The sequence below is a fragment of the Salvia miltiorrhiza genome, chromosome 1, assembly GCF_028751815.1.
Source record: "Salvia miltiorrhiza cultivar Shanhuang (shh) chromosome 1, IMPLAD_Smil_shh, whole genome shotgun sequence".
Classification (NCBI taxonomy): domain Eukaryota; kingdom Viridiplantae; phylum Streptophyta; class Magnoliopsida; order Lamiales; family Lamiaceae; genus Salvia; species Salvia miltiorrhiza.
The window spans coordinates 75,820,007-75,834,335 of NC_080387.1; the positions used below are offsets into that span (position 1 = coordinate 75,820,007).

General features: G+C 34.7%; 2 protein-coding genes across 5 annotated transcripts; both read left to right on the forward strand.

Annotated features, from left to right (window-relative positions):
- The first annotated feature begins 5,187 nt into the window (after positions 1 to 5,187).
- Positions 5,188 to 10,305, forward strand: LOC131006283 (probable histone H2B.1). Its single transcript, XM_057933477.1, has 2 exons — positions 5,188 to 5,701; positions 9,759 to 10,305. Exons 1-2 carry the CDS (start codon positions 5,283 to 5,285, stop codon positions 10,177 to 10,179), a joined length of 840 nt encoding a protein of 279 aa, XP_057789460.1. The 5' UTR covers positions 5,188 to 5,282; the 3' UTR covers positions 10,180 to 10,305.
- Positions 10,306 to 11,028: 723 nt separating this feature from the next.
- On the forward strand, positions 11,029 to 14,075 carry LOC131006281 (prohibitin-1, mitochondrial-like). 4 transcript variants are annotated; one of them, XM_057933473.1, is made up of 6 exons: positions 11,029 to 11,191; positions 11,626 to 11,795; positions 12,338 to 12,454; positions 12,918 to 13,088; positions 13,302 to 13,514; positions 13,656 to 14,075. In XM_057933473.1, exons 2-6 carry the CDS (start codon positions 11,643 to 11,645, stop codon positions 13,839 to 13,841), a joined length of 840 nt encoding a protein of 279 aa, XP_057789456.1. In that variant the 5' UTR covers positions 11,029 to 11,191; positions 11,626 to 11,642; the 3' UTR covers positions 13,842 to 14,075. The 4 variants fall into 4 exon arrangements, with proteins under 4 accessions (XP_057789456.1, XP_057789458.1, XP_057789459.1 ...); XM_057933475.1 differs by lacking the exon at positions 11,029 to 11,191 and adding an exon at positions 11,210 to 11,333; XM_057933476.1 differs by lacking the exon at positions 11,029 to 11,191 and adding an exon at positions 11,220 to 11,390.
- The last annotated feature ends 254 nt before the right edge of the window (positions 14,076 to 14,329 follow it).

Consider the following 14,329-nt stretch of genomic DNA (forward strand, 5'->3'; position numbering starts at 1 on the left):
TCCATGCTATTTTGTGGGATTAACCCATACTAATAATCCGCCCACCCCCCCTCGGATAAATTTAATACTGAGAAGTTGGATAAAAATTCTGCTACCCTTCCTCACGCATATCGATGCAAATGCTCAAGTAATGGTGGACACACATGATATTTTTAAAATTATGTGAGGATAGTTTTGGTATTAGATAATATAATCCAACATAATCCTATGGATATCAAACATAATATAGGATTAAGTAGCCATGATATCAAACACCCATGAAATAATATAAATCCACACTAATCCACATTAATTTTTCAAGATAATTTTAATCCTAATCAATCCTAAACTGCAAATCAAACGGCCCCTAAGTGGGTTTCATACCCAGAATCCCCTCTCTATCCCTATGGTAGTTGGTTGAGTTTTAGGAAAGGGGTTGAATATATAACTGCATAATATAATACCGGATCAAAAGCAATATCTGTAGGCTGTAGCCTGGTGATGCCCTTGATCTTGATCAAATAGGGAAGTGGATGCACCACATCTTGATCTTGATCAAATAGCGAAGTGGATGTACCACCTCCTATGTGGCACACCACAGAATATTTTCTTGTCATTGCTATGATTATTCTCTCATTCCACCTTCCATCAAAATTCTAAAAGAGTTTGTTACTGCACCACTAAATTTGAGATTTAAACCAGTCACGGTGTGTCAATGGCGACGTTAACTGAATGGGATATAGAGATCGAAAATTGCTATGGTTGGATATATGAGAAAGCAACAAATGCTCCGCCGCCCCCTATCAACTATGATGTTGTCAATCAGAATGTGCCGCCGCCGCTATCAAAGTAAAAATTGAGGCTTTGGCCAACCGGAAATGGAGCAGAGAAATTTGAACCAAAATCTAGGCTGACTGGAAAAGGGAAATTGAGCTGCATACTCTTTGGAGAGCAGTAGCTGGGACGTGATTTTTTAAGCAAATAAATTCAAGTTTTTCATTTCTTTCATTTTTCACAATTTATTATTATTTTTATTATTCAAGAGTAAGATAATTGAATAAAAAAATTGAAGAAAGAAATCGAAATGTGGAAAAAACAGAAGAAAAAGAATGATCGAAGACGATGAGGGAAAACAAAGTAAAAATAGATAATCGAAGAAAAAGAAAAATGCACAAAGAAATGTAGTAAAAGAGAATAACGTTAAAAAAGCAATTTTATTCTTACGTTATTTTATTTTTATGTTTTTTAATTATTTTTTTACTATGGATTTCAAAAATAAATAAAAAATGATATTTTTTGGTTTTTAAGTTATTTTTGCAGATTTATATGTAAAATTCAAAAATCGTATGCCTAGATGACAGCTTTGCAGAATTTCTTTAGGTATAGACGCTCCGTCGTATCAGCGACCTTGAGATACTCGTTGAAAGTATCCGCACTGACGCCGATGGCTAATTGGCGGATAACCACCGTGCATTTCTGTAGAGGCGTGAGAGAGTCTCGCCTCTTAGCACCATGTCTCATCTGGAAGTAACCATCTTCACCTTGCGCAACATCGACGATGCGCAAGAACAACTCCTTATGCATCCGAAAACGCCATCGTAAAAATGTAGGCATGTACGTCGGATTGTCGTTGAAGTAGTATTGCATAAAGACGTAAATGAGCAGCCTCACGATCACGATAAACATAAGATCGATGATGAATAACACGTTCCGGCTCCGGTTGGGATAATATTTGAGCAATCAATTTTTTTTTGCTCCTCGATGGTATCAATGATTTCTTGCGCAACCTCGTCAGTGAAGGCAACGAAGTATCATCGAACCATTCGACCATTTTTTAGAGGAGGAGAAAGAATTGAGGTAGAGGAGAGAAAAATTAAAGTAAATAATGAATAAGAAAATTGATGGGTATTTATAGGAAGGAAAAAAAAAAGAATAAAAAAGGATAGATCGGTCAAAAGACCGTTTGAAACAAATAAATAGAAAAATTGAAATCGGCTAAAGAGCCTTTAACTTTCGAATTTAAGATTTTTTTAATGTAGCGAGTGAATACACGCGCCACACAAAACCAACATCGCGTCTTACTCGAAAAATTGAGTAACACTTGAATAAAATGGGCTGCAGTAGGGTGACTCGATCTCCAAATTACTCGAGTGAAATTATTTGAGTCATATAATTGTGCATGCTCTTATATATATAAATATAAATTATTATATTTAGTCACTATAAGTGTTACTTTTATTCATAAAAAATTATGCTATTGCATAAGAAAAAATAAATTTATCCAATTGTGACAAATATAATACTATATTTTATCCACGCGGACGATGACAAATTGACAATAGAGATACAAAGAAAATTGAATGATGAATTTGAGCACACTAAATTAAAGTTATTTTTCATTCTCTCCCTTTTAATTTCACATTGAGCGCATACACAAGGCATTGCCCTATATAAATGGGAACTACGAACCCTAATTCGCACAGAGCGCCCCCCTCAATTCCGCCCCAATTTTTCTCTTTCTCTTTCTTTCTAGCTGATTTATGTTCATTTATGTCATTTAGTTTTTCAATTTCAGCTCGCTATTGATGCAAAATTTATTCCGGTAGCTGGGTTTTTGCTTTTTTACCTTTCCATTTTGTTGAAACCAGATTCAGAATCACTCAAAATTCCAGATCTCGTCGCTTGATTGACGTCCGACGCCGTTCCTGTCGACAGTCTTTGTCTCTTCTTTCCACACATCATCCAGGACTCCGCGGTATAGCTTTGCAGCTTCGGATCTGAAAATTTTACTGCCATCGGATAACTGCTCAAATACGATTTAATTTTTGTTGCGTTTTAAGCATTTTTTTTAGCTCAATTGAAGGTAGTAGCTAGTTGTTTTTATCTACTCTGCCTTCTGCTTTCTAAAACCCCCCTTATCGATTTAATTAATTCATTTCTGGATTTTTTATGTTTGTCAACAAAAAGATCGATCTATTTTTTCTGGTGAACATATGCATATTTGGAAAATTTTGTAAAGACTTTCAAATTAGAAATACTGAGCTGGCAAAAGCTGAATATTGTTATGTCCTGGGTGCTGCGTGGAAGAAGATGCAGAGAAGTTTGCCGATTTGATTGGAAATCTTTGTAGTTGAACTGCATAGCTTCGGAGTTTGGTCTGAACTCTGAAGCAATCTGGCAGAGTTCATGATGGAGTCTTATCTGTTGAATTGGGGTTCCTTTGCTCACTATATTGGTGAAGTTGATTGCTAGAATCTTGTTTAAATTTGTGATTTATGTTTGTGTGCATCTACATGACTTCATGAGGAAAAAGTATGGCGGATCCTTTTGCTCGATTAGACTGCCCGGCCTACGGCTGCTGGTGGTCTAGATTTGTTGCTTGGATATGATTGTTGCCTTGCTCATCTGATACTAAAATTGAAGCACAATTAATATGTTTCATTTAGGGGTATTTACTTTGATGATATCTTAGGTAGATAAGTACAATATAGGCCAATTAACCTGATGCTTTTGATTAAACAATTTTGAGCTGATTTGATCATGTGTATATATTTACTCAAATTTGATTTTGTGATCATGTGTATATATTTAGTCAAATTTGGTTTTGTGGGCATTGTGATAAACTTGGGTTTGAAACAGAAACCTACTTGACTTTAAATTTGGGCATTGAGATAAGCTTGGGTTTGAAATAGAATCCAACTTGACTTATGTTTGTTTGATTCTTGAATACAAGTTAAGATATGGAGAAGGAAGATGATGAGCTTTGACAGGTACTGCTGATGGGCTCACTTTTCATCTTAGGTGTTTCTCCTGGTGCAGCCAATTCTATTTGTGCTTGTGCCGAGCATCTGAGGAATGAATTGTCCACCTGATTAATATTAATCCTAAGCTGATTCCTCCCTGTCTAAAGCTCAATTTTAGATGTCACACGTTTCAAATCTTGATGCTACTATATTTCACGCTTGTTCAGTAAAAGCATTTTCATGTTTGGTGACTTGCATGGGAAACAATAATTGATGTGGATTCGTTGTGCATGAAAAAGATTGCTTGTGTCTTTATTTACATTCTTGATTTCATTAAGATGAATTTCTTGTTATGCTTTGCTGGCTGAGAATGTGGAACAGTTTCTCACGGTTCGGGCATCAAGTCTGCTCAGATGCGCGCTTTCTGCATTCAGATGTTCGAGTTATCTTGAGTTGTTCGTTGCCTTCTTTCTTGGATATGCTTTTGCATACATCAAATTGAGGTTGGGGCAACTGGAGCTGCTTAACTTCAAACTAGTATGGCTGTTAAGAGAAATAGCTTTAGCATTGTTATTGCTCCTTTTCAACCTTTTTTTGTGGAGCAGTAAAGGCTTCATAGAATTTGTGAATTTGGAGTTTGAATTTCTTTTCTTAGCTATGTATTTTATCATTTCTGTTCGAGTAGATTTTGATATGATTCCTTTTAAGCTGTAATATAGATGGATTTGAAATTTATCTTGTGTTGAGATAGTAGTATTTGATTTTTTATAATTATCTCCTATTAATTAAAAATCTTATATTTGTAGCGGCTAATATTGAAATTAATTTTCAACAATGGTGATAACTTAACTATAGTCGTCACAATTTCTTGTCGCTACCAGTTACTCCATTTGTTAAATAATTTTCTATATTTTCTATACTTATAAACAATATAAACCTCAATAACTTAATTGATGTAACTAACGACTTAATACATGTAGAATGCATCCACGTAAATAAGGACGAATTTGTTAATCAATATATGTGTTCCAACTTCCAACTCTTCAACATTTTCAATAACGTATTAATTTTTAGTAAACTACAAATCGATATTCAATTAATCAATATTTTTACAATTATTTTCTTATGTGATATTCACAACACTTGAAATCTCATCTACCTCCGCTAGATATTAGTAATACATTTTTGAAAAATAATTCAAAGTTGAGACATAAAATGATATCCAACATTACCACTAAATATAATTATCTAGATTTCTTTCTTATTTTTCTTTTTTATTAAATAAGAAATTACGTTTCCCTGTCGCTTGAGCAGTGAGCCCCGAGTCACATCCGACGTTCAATTCTCGAATCAATCTGGACCGTCCAAATCTCTCATATCGGACGGATAGAAACCTCGATCCGCGCCACTCAAAAGTAACCAATGAAAACACACTCTGCATTCTATATAAGAACAGCCTCAAATCTGACTTCGACATCTATCAAATTCCTCGTTCCTCAGATTCCTTTCAAAACCCACAAAGACTTTCTCTCTTTCGCAAGCAAGCACCACAACGAAACGATGGCAGCCAAAGGAGAGAAGAAGCCCGCCGAGAAGAAACCCGCCGCCGAGAAATCTCCGGCGGAGAAGAAGCCCAAGGCCGGGAAGAAGCTGCCGAAGGAGGCCGGCGCCGCCGCCGGAGACAAGAAGAAGAAGCGCAACAAGAAGAGCGTGGAGACCTACAAGATCTACATCTTCAAGGTTCTGAAGCAGGTGCACCCCGACATCGGGATCTCGAGCAAGGCCATGGGCATCATGAACAGCTTCATCAACGACATCTTCGAGAAATTGGCGCAGGAGTCGTCGCGCCTCGCCCGCTACAATAAGAAGCCGACAATCACCTCTAGGGAGATCCAGACCGCCGTGAGGCTGGTGCTGCCCGGGGAGCTGGCGAAGCACGCCGTGTCGGAGGGGACCAAGGCGGTGACGAAATTCACGAGCTCTTGAACAGTGACCTCGGGTTCCGCTCCCAGAATTATAGATCTTGTGGTATTAATTGATTGAAATTTCAGTGGTTGCTAGGGTTAATTCTCGTTTCTGATTGTATAAAATTGATGCTTACGATTCGATTGAATGAAAATTGCTTTTTCGATGAAAGCATCTTTTCAGAATTTTTTCCCCATTTTCCTTATTTGTTTGGGTTTATTCTGATTAGTACAAATTTTCTTCTTTCTGATGCTGAATGATAGTATAGCTCATGTTGTTGGTTTATTGCTTAAATTTTGAGCAGTTTTTTTTTTTTTTTTTGGTGCTAGTTGTGCTGATTCTACTGAATTATCTGTGCTACTGATGATCATCATATGAATTTGGATTTTTATTGAATTTGTTTTAACTTCGATTGGGATTTCAAGTGATAGACTTAAATTTCGCCTTCTCCTATTTTCGATTTGATAGATGAATTTACTATTTTGATGGTTCTGTATTACTCAAATCAATGTTGTGGTTTCAGTAATTCAGCTCATAGAGGCAAACTTGTTGTCTATATATATCAACATTGTTACATCTATGTGTTTGATATATTGAGTGAGCTGCATATGTTGGTGATAATAGTTCTTGATTTTTTTGGGTAAAAGATGAATGAATTTTAAGATCCATTTGCATTTTAATGGTTTTGAAAAGTTGCATGTCATTAGTTACATCTTAGTGTGAAGCTTTGATTGAATTTGATAATCGAGTGCTACTCTGCGTATATTTGGTTTTCTTTCTTACATTTTTCTTGAATTTGTCTATATAAAATCATATGTGATATCTTATGATATGGGTGTTTCCCCTTTGTTTTGGTGGTTTGGTGAATTTTAACATGATTTTTTTTAAATGACTTGTGTAAATTTTGGAACGAAGACCAACGGGACCACACAAAAAATCCCCATTTTACATTTTAAAAGGCCCTTCTTGCTCAATTATTAAAGAGTTTACCTACTACTAAATAAATAAAAAATAAAAATAAAGTGTTTGTTTCTATTGCGAGTTCAATAAACTCACAATAAGGATTCCACAGTTTTTAAAGTAATTAAAGTTGATTGAATGATTGCATTTCTTTTCGACACGATATTTATGTACTACTCCCTCCGTCCACGAAAAAGTGGCCCATTTGGGTGCTGGCACGGGTTTTAAGAAAGCTGAAAAAAGTGGTGTAAATGTGGTGTAAAAGACTAAAAGGGTAGTGTTAATGTATTGTGGTTACTTTTACTAATCTTGCACTAACTATTTGGCATTATTTTATTAGGTGAATTAAATGAAAGCATTTAAATGAGAAAACATTAAACAAAAGTGCCGATTCAATAAATAAATGAACTTGAAATTCAGAAAATAAATAAATACATAAAAAATGGAAAATAAATAAATTGGAAATAAAATTTTCAGAAAATAAATAAATTGAAAATTCGAAAATAAATAAATAAATAAATAAACTGAAAATTGAGAAAATAAATAAATAAACTAGAAATAAATAAATAAATAAGTAAATAAACTGGAAAATAAATAAATAACTAAACTTGAAATTCAGAAAATAAATAAATAAAATGGAAATAAATAAATAAATAAATTAACTGGAAATAAATTAACTGAAAATTCAGAAAAAAATAAATAAATAAACTGGAAAATAAATAAACTGAAAATTCAAAAATAAATAAACTTGAAATTCAGAAAATAAATAAATAAATAAACTGAAAATTGAGAAAATAAATAAATAAACTGGAAATAAATTAACTGAAAATTCAGAAAATAAATAAATAAATAAACTGGAAAATAAATAAACTGAAAATTCGAAAATAAATAAATAAATAAATAAATAAATAAACTGAAAATTCAAAAATAAATAAACTTGAAATAAATAAATATATAAATAAAATGGAAAATAAATAAACTGGAAATAAATAAATAAATAAATAAACTGAAAATTCAGAAAATAAATAAATAAACTGGAAATAAATAAACTAAAAATTCAAAAATAAATAAATAAATGAACTTGAAATTCAGAAAATAAATAAATAAATAAACTGAAAATTAAGAGAAGAAATAAATAAATGGGATTGATTAGGCGTGGGGGAGTTGGTTTCGTAGTTTTAATTAGTGAGTTAATTATGTGGGTTAATTGCATAGATTAAATAAAAGTGTGGATTTATTAATGACATAAGTTGTAAATAAATTGAAAAGTAAAGGGTATGAATGTACAAAAAGGTAAACAAGGCACTTTTTCGTGGACAAAAAAAAAGGGGTAAGTAGGGCACTTTTTCGTGGACAGAGGGAGTAATTTGTTTAGTGGCTAAAAATATCCCACTCTTTAAATTAAATATTTTTATGGTTAGAACTTTTTGAATTTTTCTCAGGGTTCGTGTTGAAAATATATTGTTTATCGTGTTACAAATTAAATAAACATTCTTTATGAAATCAATTACATACTCCCTCCGTCCCGCCCAAGATGCTACATATTCCTTTTCGGGCCGTCCCAACGAAGATGCTACATTTCTATATTTGGCAAAATAAGAAATTTTAAACATTTAATTAACACTAATTAAGTATTTCTTTATTACAATTTCTCTCCTATTTTATCACTTTATTACCTTCTCTTTCTTACTTTATCACTTTCTCTCTCCTACTTTATCACTTTATTATTACACACTTAAAACATTAATCTACAACTCCTTAAATCCCGTGCCGAAAAGTAAATGTAGCGTCTTGACCGAGACGGAGAGAGTATTTACTTTTCAATTGTGAATATATCTGAGATCCATAATCTTCAAAAATTAAATCTTTAATAATATTAAGTGCATTTCTATTTTAAAACTATACTACATAAAAATATTTGCAGATAATTAAATTTACATATTAAAAAACATAAATGGGGAACCCCTATAAGATTATAGAGTTCTCATCCAATACCTAACTCTATCCTTTATTGAATAAAGTACATTAAATCCCTGCTACTATACTCTAATTAAAAAACATAACTTTATATTTTATTATCATATACTCCCTCCGTCCCCAAAATAAGTTTCTTTTTGGGGACGGCACGGGTTTTAAGGAAAAGTGGTAAAGTATATTTATAGTGGAGAAAAATATGTTATAATTAGTATTGGGAGTGATGAAAATGTGAAAAAGAGTTATAATTAGTATTGGAAGTGGTGAAAAAGTGAAAAGTAAGAATAAATAAAGTATTATTAGTGGTGGGATAGTTGTCCAAAAATGGAAATAAAGAAAGAGGAACTTATTTGGGGGACGTCCCAAAAAGGAAAAAGATGAACTTATTTCAGGGACGGAGGGAGTAAATATTATATCAACATACGCATACTAAAATTATAATTGTTGTATTATTAGTCATTAGAAAAATCAAAACTGATTATCAACTTTCAGATATTTAATTACTTATACTCCCTCCGTCCCTGAAATGGCTTCCTCTTTGGGGACGGCACGGGTTTTAATAAAAAGTTGTAAAATGTATTGATAGTGGAGAAAAAGTGATATAATTATTATTGAAAGTTGTGAAAAATGTTATAATTAGTATTGGGAGTGGTGAAAAGTGAAAAGTAAGAATAAATAAAGTATTATTAGTGGTGGGATAGGTTTCCAAAAATGGAAAGAAAGAAAGAGGAAGTTATTTGGGGGACGTCCCAAAATGAAAAAAGAGGAAGTTATTTTAGGGACGGAGGGAGTATTTAAATTTGAACCAATATTAGCATTTAGACTTGCGATTTCCAAATCCCCATTGAATTAAGTAAGCGAGGTTAACTACAGCGCCAAAACGAAAATTTTTGAAAATACGAAATTCCCAAACTTAATCCTTCAAATCTCGACCGTCTATTCGAAACAAAATCGACGGTTCCCATCCACGATCCGCGCGATACCTTTACGCCCAATCACATCGCACCACTAATCTCAATATAAACACCACCACCTCAACGACTCTTGTCTCATCATTCATACTTTTCTAGTCTCCACCACCAAAAACTCTCTCTCTCTCTCTCACTAGACTCTCTCAACCAAAATGCCACCGAAGGCGGATAAAAAGCCAGCGGAGAAGAAGCCTGCGGCGGAGAAGTCGCCGGCGGCCGAGAAAGCACCTGCGGAGAAGAAGCCGAAGGCCGGGAAGAAGCTGCCGAAGGAGGGCGGCGCCGCCGACAAGAAGAAGAGGCGCGCGAAGAGCATCGAGACCTACAAGATCTACATCTTCAAGGTGCTGAAGCAGGTGCACCCCGACATCGGGATCTCGAGCAAGGCCATGGGGATCATGAACAGCTTCATCAACGACATCTTCGAGAAGCTTGCGCAGGAGGCGGCGCGGCTCGCTCGCTACAACAAGAAGCCGACCATCACCTCTCGGGAGATCCAGACAGCCGTGAGATTGGTGCTTCCCGGAGAATTGGCGAAGCACGCCGTGTCGGAGGGGACCAAGGCGGTGACGAAGTTTACGAGCTCTTGAATTAGTGCGTTTTTTTTTGCTGTTTGGAATGGAATTAGGGTTTATGATGGTAGCTATATCCCCCTTTTTGATGTCTGTAAAAAATTGGTGTTACTTGCGTTATGAATGAAAATCCTATGTTTTTAATTTGGTGTTAATTTTTCATTCTCTGCTTTAATTTTCTGTATTATTAATAAATTTTGAAACGATAATTACATAATCTGTACTTATCGGTGCGTTTAAACTTAGGATTTGTAGTGTTTTTGTTGACATTTCGCGTTAAAGCAATAGTCAGTTTGTTTATACATTTAAATATTCATTTTAATTCTTATTATGGTGTTTCTGAAATTTGTTATAACTGTTCTATAAATGTTCTCTCCACTATTTGAAAATTTTATTTTTAGTTTTTATGGTAAATCATGTGGTAAAACAAGTGTCATATGCTCTGTAATTTATAATCTAGTGTCGCGTATTAAATAGGGGTATATTTTTTATTTTATTATTTTTTGTTGAAAAATCATGATAAGATCAAAGTTTGAGTTATTTTTTACTAGTAAATCTACTAAATATTGACGTAAATCAAGGAGTGAATATTTTGAAGTTATAGTCAATTAACTAATACTCGTAGATTAAATTTGAGTTTGAGTCACAAAATAAAGGTAATGTTTTAAAAATAAAAACTAAGCTCCACGTTAAATAATTTTGATCGGTATCTAAACTTTTGATAATAGTCTTGCTTAATTGTAAATATACTTGGAGTTGAACTCAAATTATGTAATTAATACTTTAATAGCAGCCAAAAAAGAAGGTATCATTTGCATTTCCGATTCAATATAACGCGATAAAATAGGGATTTAACTGAAATAAAGAAAATGCAGAAAAATAGAGAGGAAAATACCCTTTTTTTAAATAAAAATAATAATAATAACACAAAACCCCTTTTCCAAGACACCGATTTCCGACTTAAACCCTTTTCAGCTGCTATTCGACGCCACCTTTTTTCTCAAGATTCCTCAGCTTCTTTTTTGTGAAGGTATGGATCGAAATCTCTTACAAATTTCCACTGTTTGTGTTCTGGCTATGCAAATCCACACGTAGTAACAGTGTTTACTGAAAGCTGAATTTTATCCGCTTTTGGATTTTTTATTTTTAGCTTTTTTCTGATACTGAAATAGGTTTGTAATCGGTTGCTTACTTTTTACGTCGAGCCAAAAACCAGAAATCAGCATAATGTACACTATATTTATTTTTTTATATATAAAATTTCATGTGATATTTGACCTGTTTGTGTTTGATGATCTGATTAGATGTTTACACGTTTCATTTTCATAGATTTTCGTAACATTTGCGCAGTACATGAATCATAATATCGTGCCTGATTCGGTTGCAAATGGTGCTGTGTTTACTTAATTACCGATTTTCAGGCTAATTATTTGAAACCTTGTTACGTGATTTGCTTGTTTGCAGTGATTTAGTGGACGATAATGGCGGCTGGCAATGTTCCAGTTCCACGTGGTTTGGTCGGTGTGGGACTTCTCGCCGGGATTGGGCTCTTTGGACTCAGTCAAGGTCTCTACAATGTTGAGGGAGGGCACCGTGCGATTGTTTTCAGTCGTTTTGGTGGGATCAGGGATCAGGTCTTCACTTACCTTAATCAGTTGGATTGGATTTAGTGTTTAAATTTGTTTCGTGCTCGATAAATTTCTAATGCTGGTGTCTGCGTCTCACTCTGTATACGTTCTGAAGCTGCTGTTGGTAATGAGGGGGAATGTTGATTTGAATTTTGTTTTATTGCATTTTCTAATGATTATGCAATTGTGCCTGATGAGAGAAGGTAGTTTCCGAGTGGTTCGTGAAACATTGATAAGTTAGTTGCCTGGTAATTTTTAGGATTACTGTGTTTGTTGTTTGATGTTCGTTGGTGCTGCATTTTTAGCTCTTGTGCTCGTTTCTGTGAAAAGCTCGTAGGTTATGTTTGTCATTTGGTGTGAGATCACTAGTTGATTATTTGTGAGAACTTCATCAACTGAGTTGTATCATGTTTTCATTAGAAATGTCATTATATTCTTATTTAGTGCAAAATGATATGTAGGCTAGTTAGTGCCGCTTATGCACTGGTATTGTAGATTTGAGCTTTGTACCCTGCATCTCTTTTGACCTACATTTGCTCAATTTACAGGTCTATCCTGAAGGAACACATTTTAGGATCCCGTGGTTTGACAGGCCAATCATTTACGATGTTCGAGCACGACCTCATCTGGTGGAGAGCACCTCTGGCAGTCGCGACCTTCAGATGGTGACTGCACTGACTCACTCTGTTTCTCTCTAACACAAACACATGAATAATCTTGTAGGCGCTGTGCATGTTGTTACTTGCACTATAGCTTAAAAGAGTGGGATTTCTGCTGTCATTTTTATGAAAACAAATCCATCCAACCTCAAATACTATAAAGCATTCCTGTATTAACTTCCTCTCATGTTGACGCAGGGCTGCTGTTATAGTTAATCGTAACTTGTAGAATAGATATTAAGAACTAGGGAGACAGTTTTCTCTATCCTTCAGGGGTTTAGGGGTAATGGGAGATTTGAAGTGTGTTTAGAGGAGAATATATGGCCTGTTTAGTTTTGTTTTGCAGTAATAAAGTTCAATTATTGAAGATTCAACTGATCTTGCATTCCTTATGCACCTATATCCCTCTGGCTTGAAAGATTGGAGTGCGTTGTTTGTCTGCTTGCTTAATTAAATCTTTTGCTTTCAGGTAAAAATTGGCCTTCGGGTTCTTACCCGTCCCGTTCCAGACCAGTTGCCTTCCATTTATCGAACTCTTGGTGAGAACTTCAATGAAAGAGTCCTGCCTTCAATTATCCATGAGACTCTAAAAGCTGTTGTTGCCCAGTACAATGCTAGCCAGCTTATCACCCAAAGAGAGGTAAGTGCCGATTGTTGAGGTTCATTGAGATTTCTTATGACGAATGGTTTTATATGGATATATATTAGTAACCGGATCAAATAGGGAAAATAGTATACTAGTAGCATTTAGAGGTGAGACTGAATAAATAGTCTTACAATCTTGTGGAATGGTCATCATTTAGAATACCATTATATGTGAAATGGGACTGATTCTGATTTTTCATGAATGTAGAATGTCAGTAGGGAAATACGCCAAATACTGACTCAGCGAGCTGCCAACTTCGACATTGCACTGGATGATGTTTCTCTCACCTCCCTGACCTTCGGAAAGGAATTCACTAATGCCATTGAAGCTAAACAGATAGCTGCACAAGAAGCTGAGAGGGCCAAGTTTGTGGTCGAAAAAGCTGAGCAAGACAAACAAAGTGCTATAATTAGAGCACAGGTAAAACGCTTCACTCCACATATTATTTATTTGCTGTTGTTTTCCTTATAACTCAACTTGAGGGAAATGTTCCAAACGCGTTTGAAACCTTAAGTTTGTACGTCCCTAAATCGTGTACAAATTTTCTCGCTTTGCCACCAGGGAGAGGCGAAGAGCGCCCAGCTGATTGGTCAAGCTATTGCCAGCAATCCTGCATTCATTACGCTTAGGAGGATAGAAGCGTCAAAGGATATCTCGAGCACAGTTTCGTCTTCAACCAACAAGGTGTACCTGAACTCCGGCGAGCTGCTGCTAAATCTGCAGGATCAGAAGGCTGCTGCCAAATAAATCTCCGAGGTGGCTGGAACAAATTCTTTTTTTGACATCAAGTTTAAGCTTCTTTGCCTGCAGAGTTAGAACTGTGGGATCATGATTTTAGCCGTTTTCGTATTATCATAAAGGTCGCGGCAAATTCGATTTTTTTGCTTATTTGATGTCAAGTACTGAATGAATATATCATTTTAATAGTTTCATGTGTTATCTTGGTTTGCTTATAGTAATATTTTCATGATTTTATTTTTAGTAGCGTTGAGATCTTGATCTTCTTAGAAAATACTATAATTCGAGTACGACAAGAAAAGTTTTTATTATAATTAATTTCTATACGTGTGAGTATTGTAGTGGGTGTATATAAATGTACTTATCAATTTGAATATCATGTCATACAAAGGAACACTATCTACTCACTTAACTAGTGTGACTGTGTGAGCACTTTTGAACTTCATATAAATATTATTCTAATTCTAATATTAATATTTTTCCCTTTTACTATAATG

Bases quoted from the DNA above. Each gene is read 5' to 3' on its own strand.
- LOC131006281 (XM_057933473.1), top strand. From the start codon at position 11,643: ATGGCGGCTGGCAATGTTCCAGTTCCACGTGGTTTGGTCGGTGTGGGA. The intron at 11,796-12,337 runs GTCTTCACTTAC...CTCAATTTACAG, and splicing joins TTGGTGGGATCAGGGATCAG to GTCTATCCTGAAGGAACACA. The intron at 12,455-12,917 runs GTGACTGCACTG...TTTTGCTTTCAG, and splicing joins GCAGTCGCGACCTTCAGATG to GTAAAAATTGGCCTTCGGGT.
- LOC131006283 (XM_057933477.1), top strand. From the start codon at position 5,283: ATGGCAGCCAAAGGAGAGAAGAAGCCCGCCGAGAAGAAACCCGCCGCC. The intron at 5,702-9,758 runs CTCTTGAACAGT...GCCACCGAAGGC, and splicing joins GCGGTGACGAAATTCACGAG to GGATAAAAAGCCAGCGGAGA.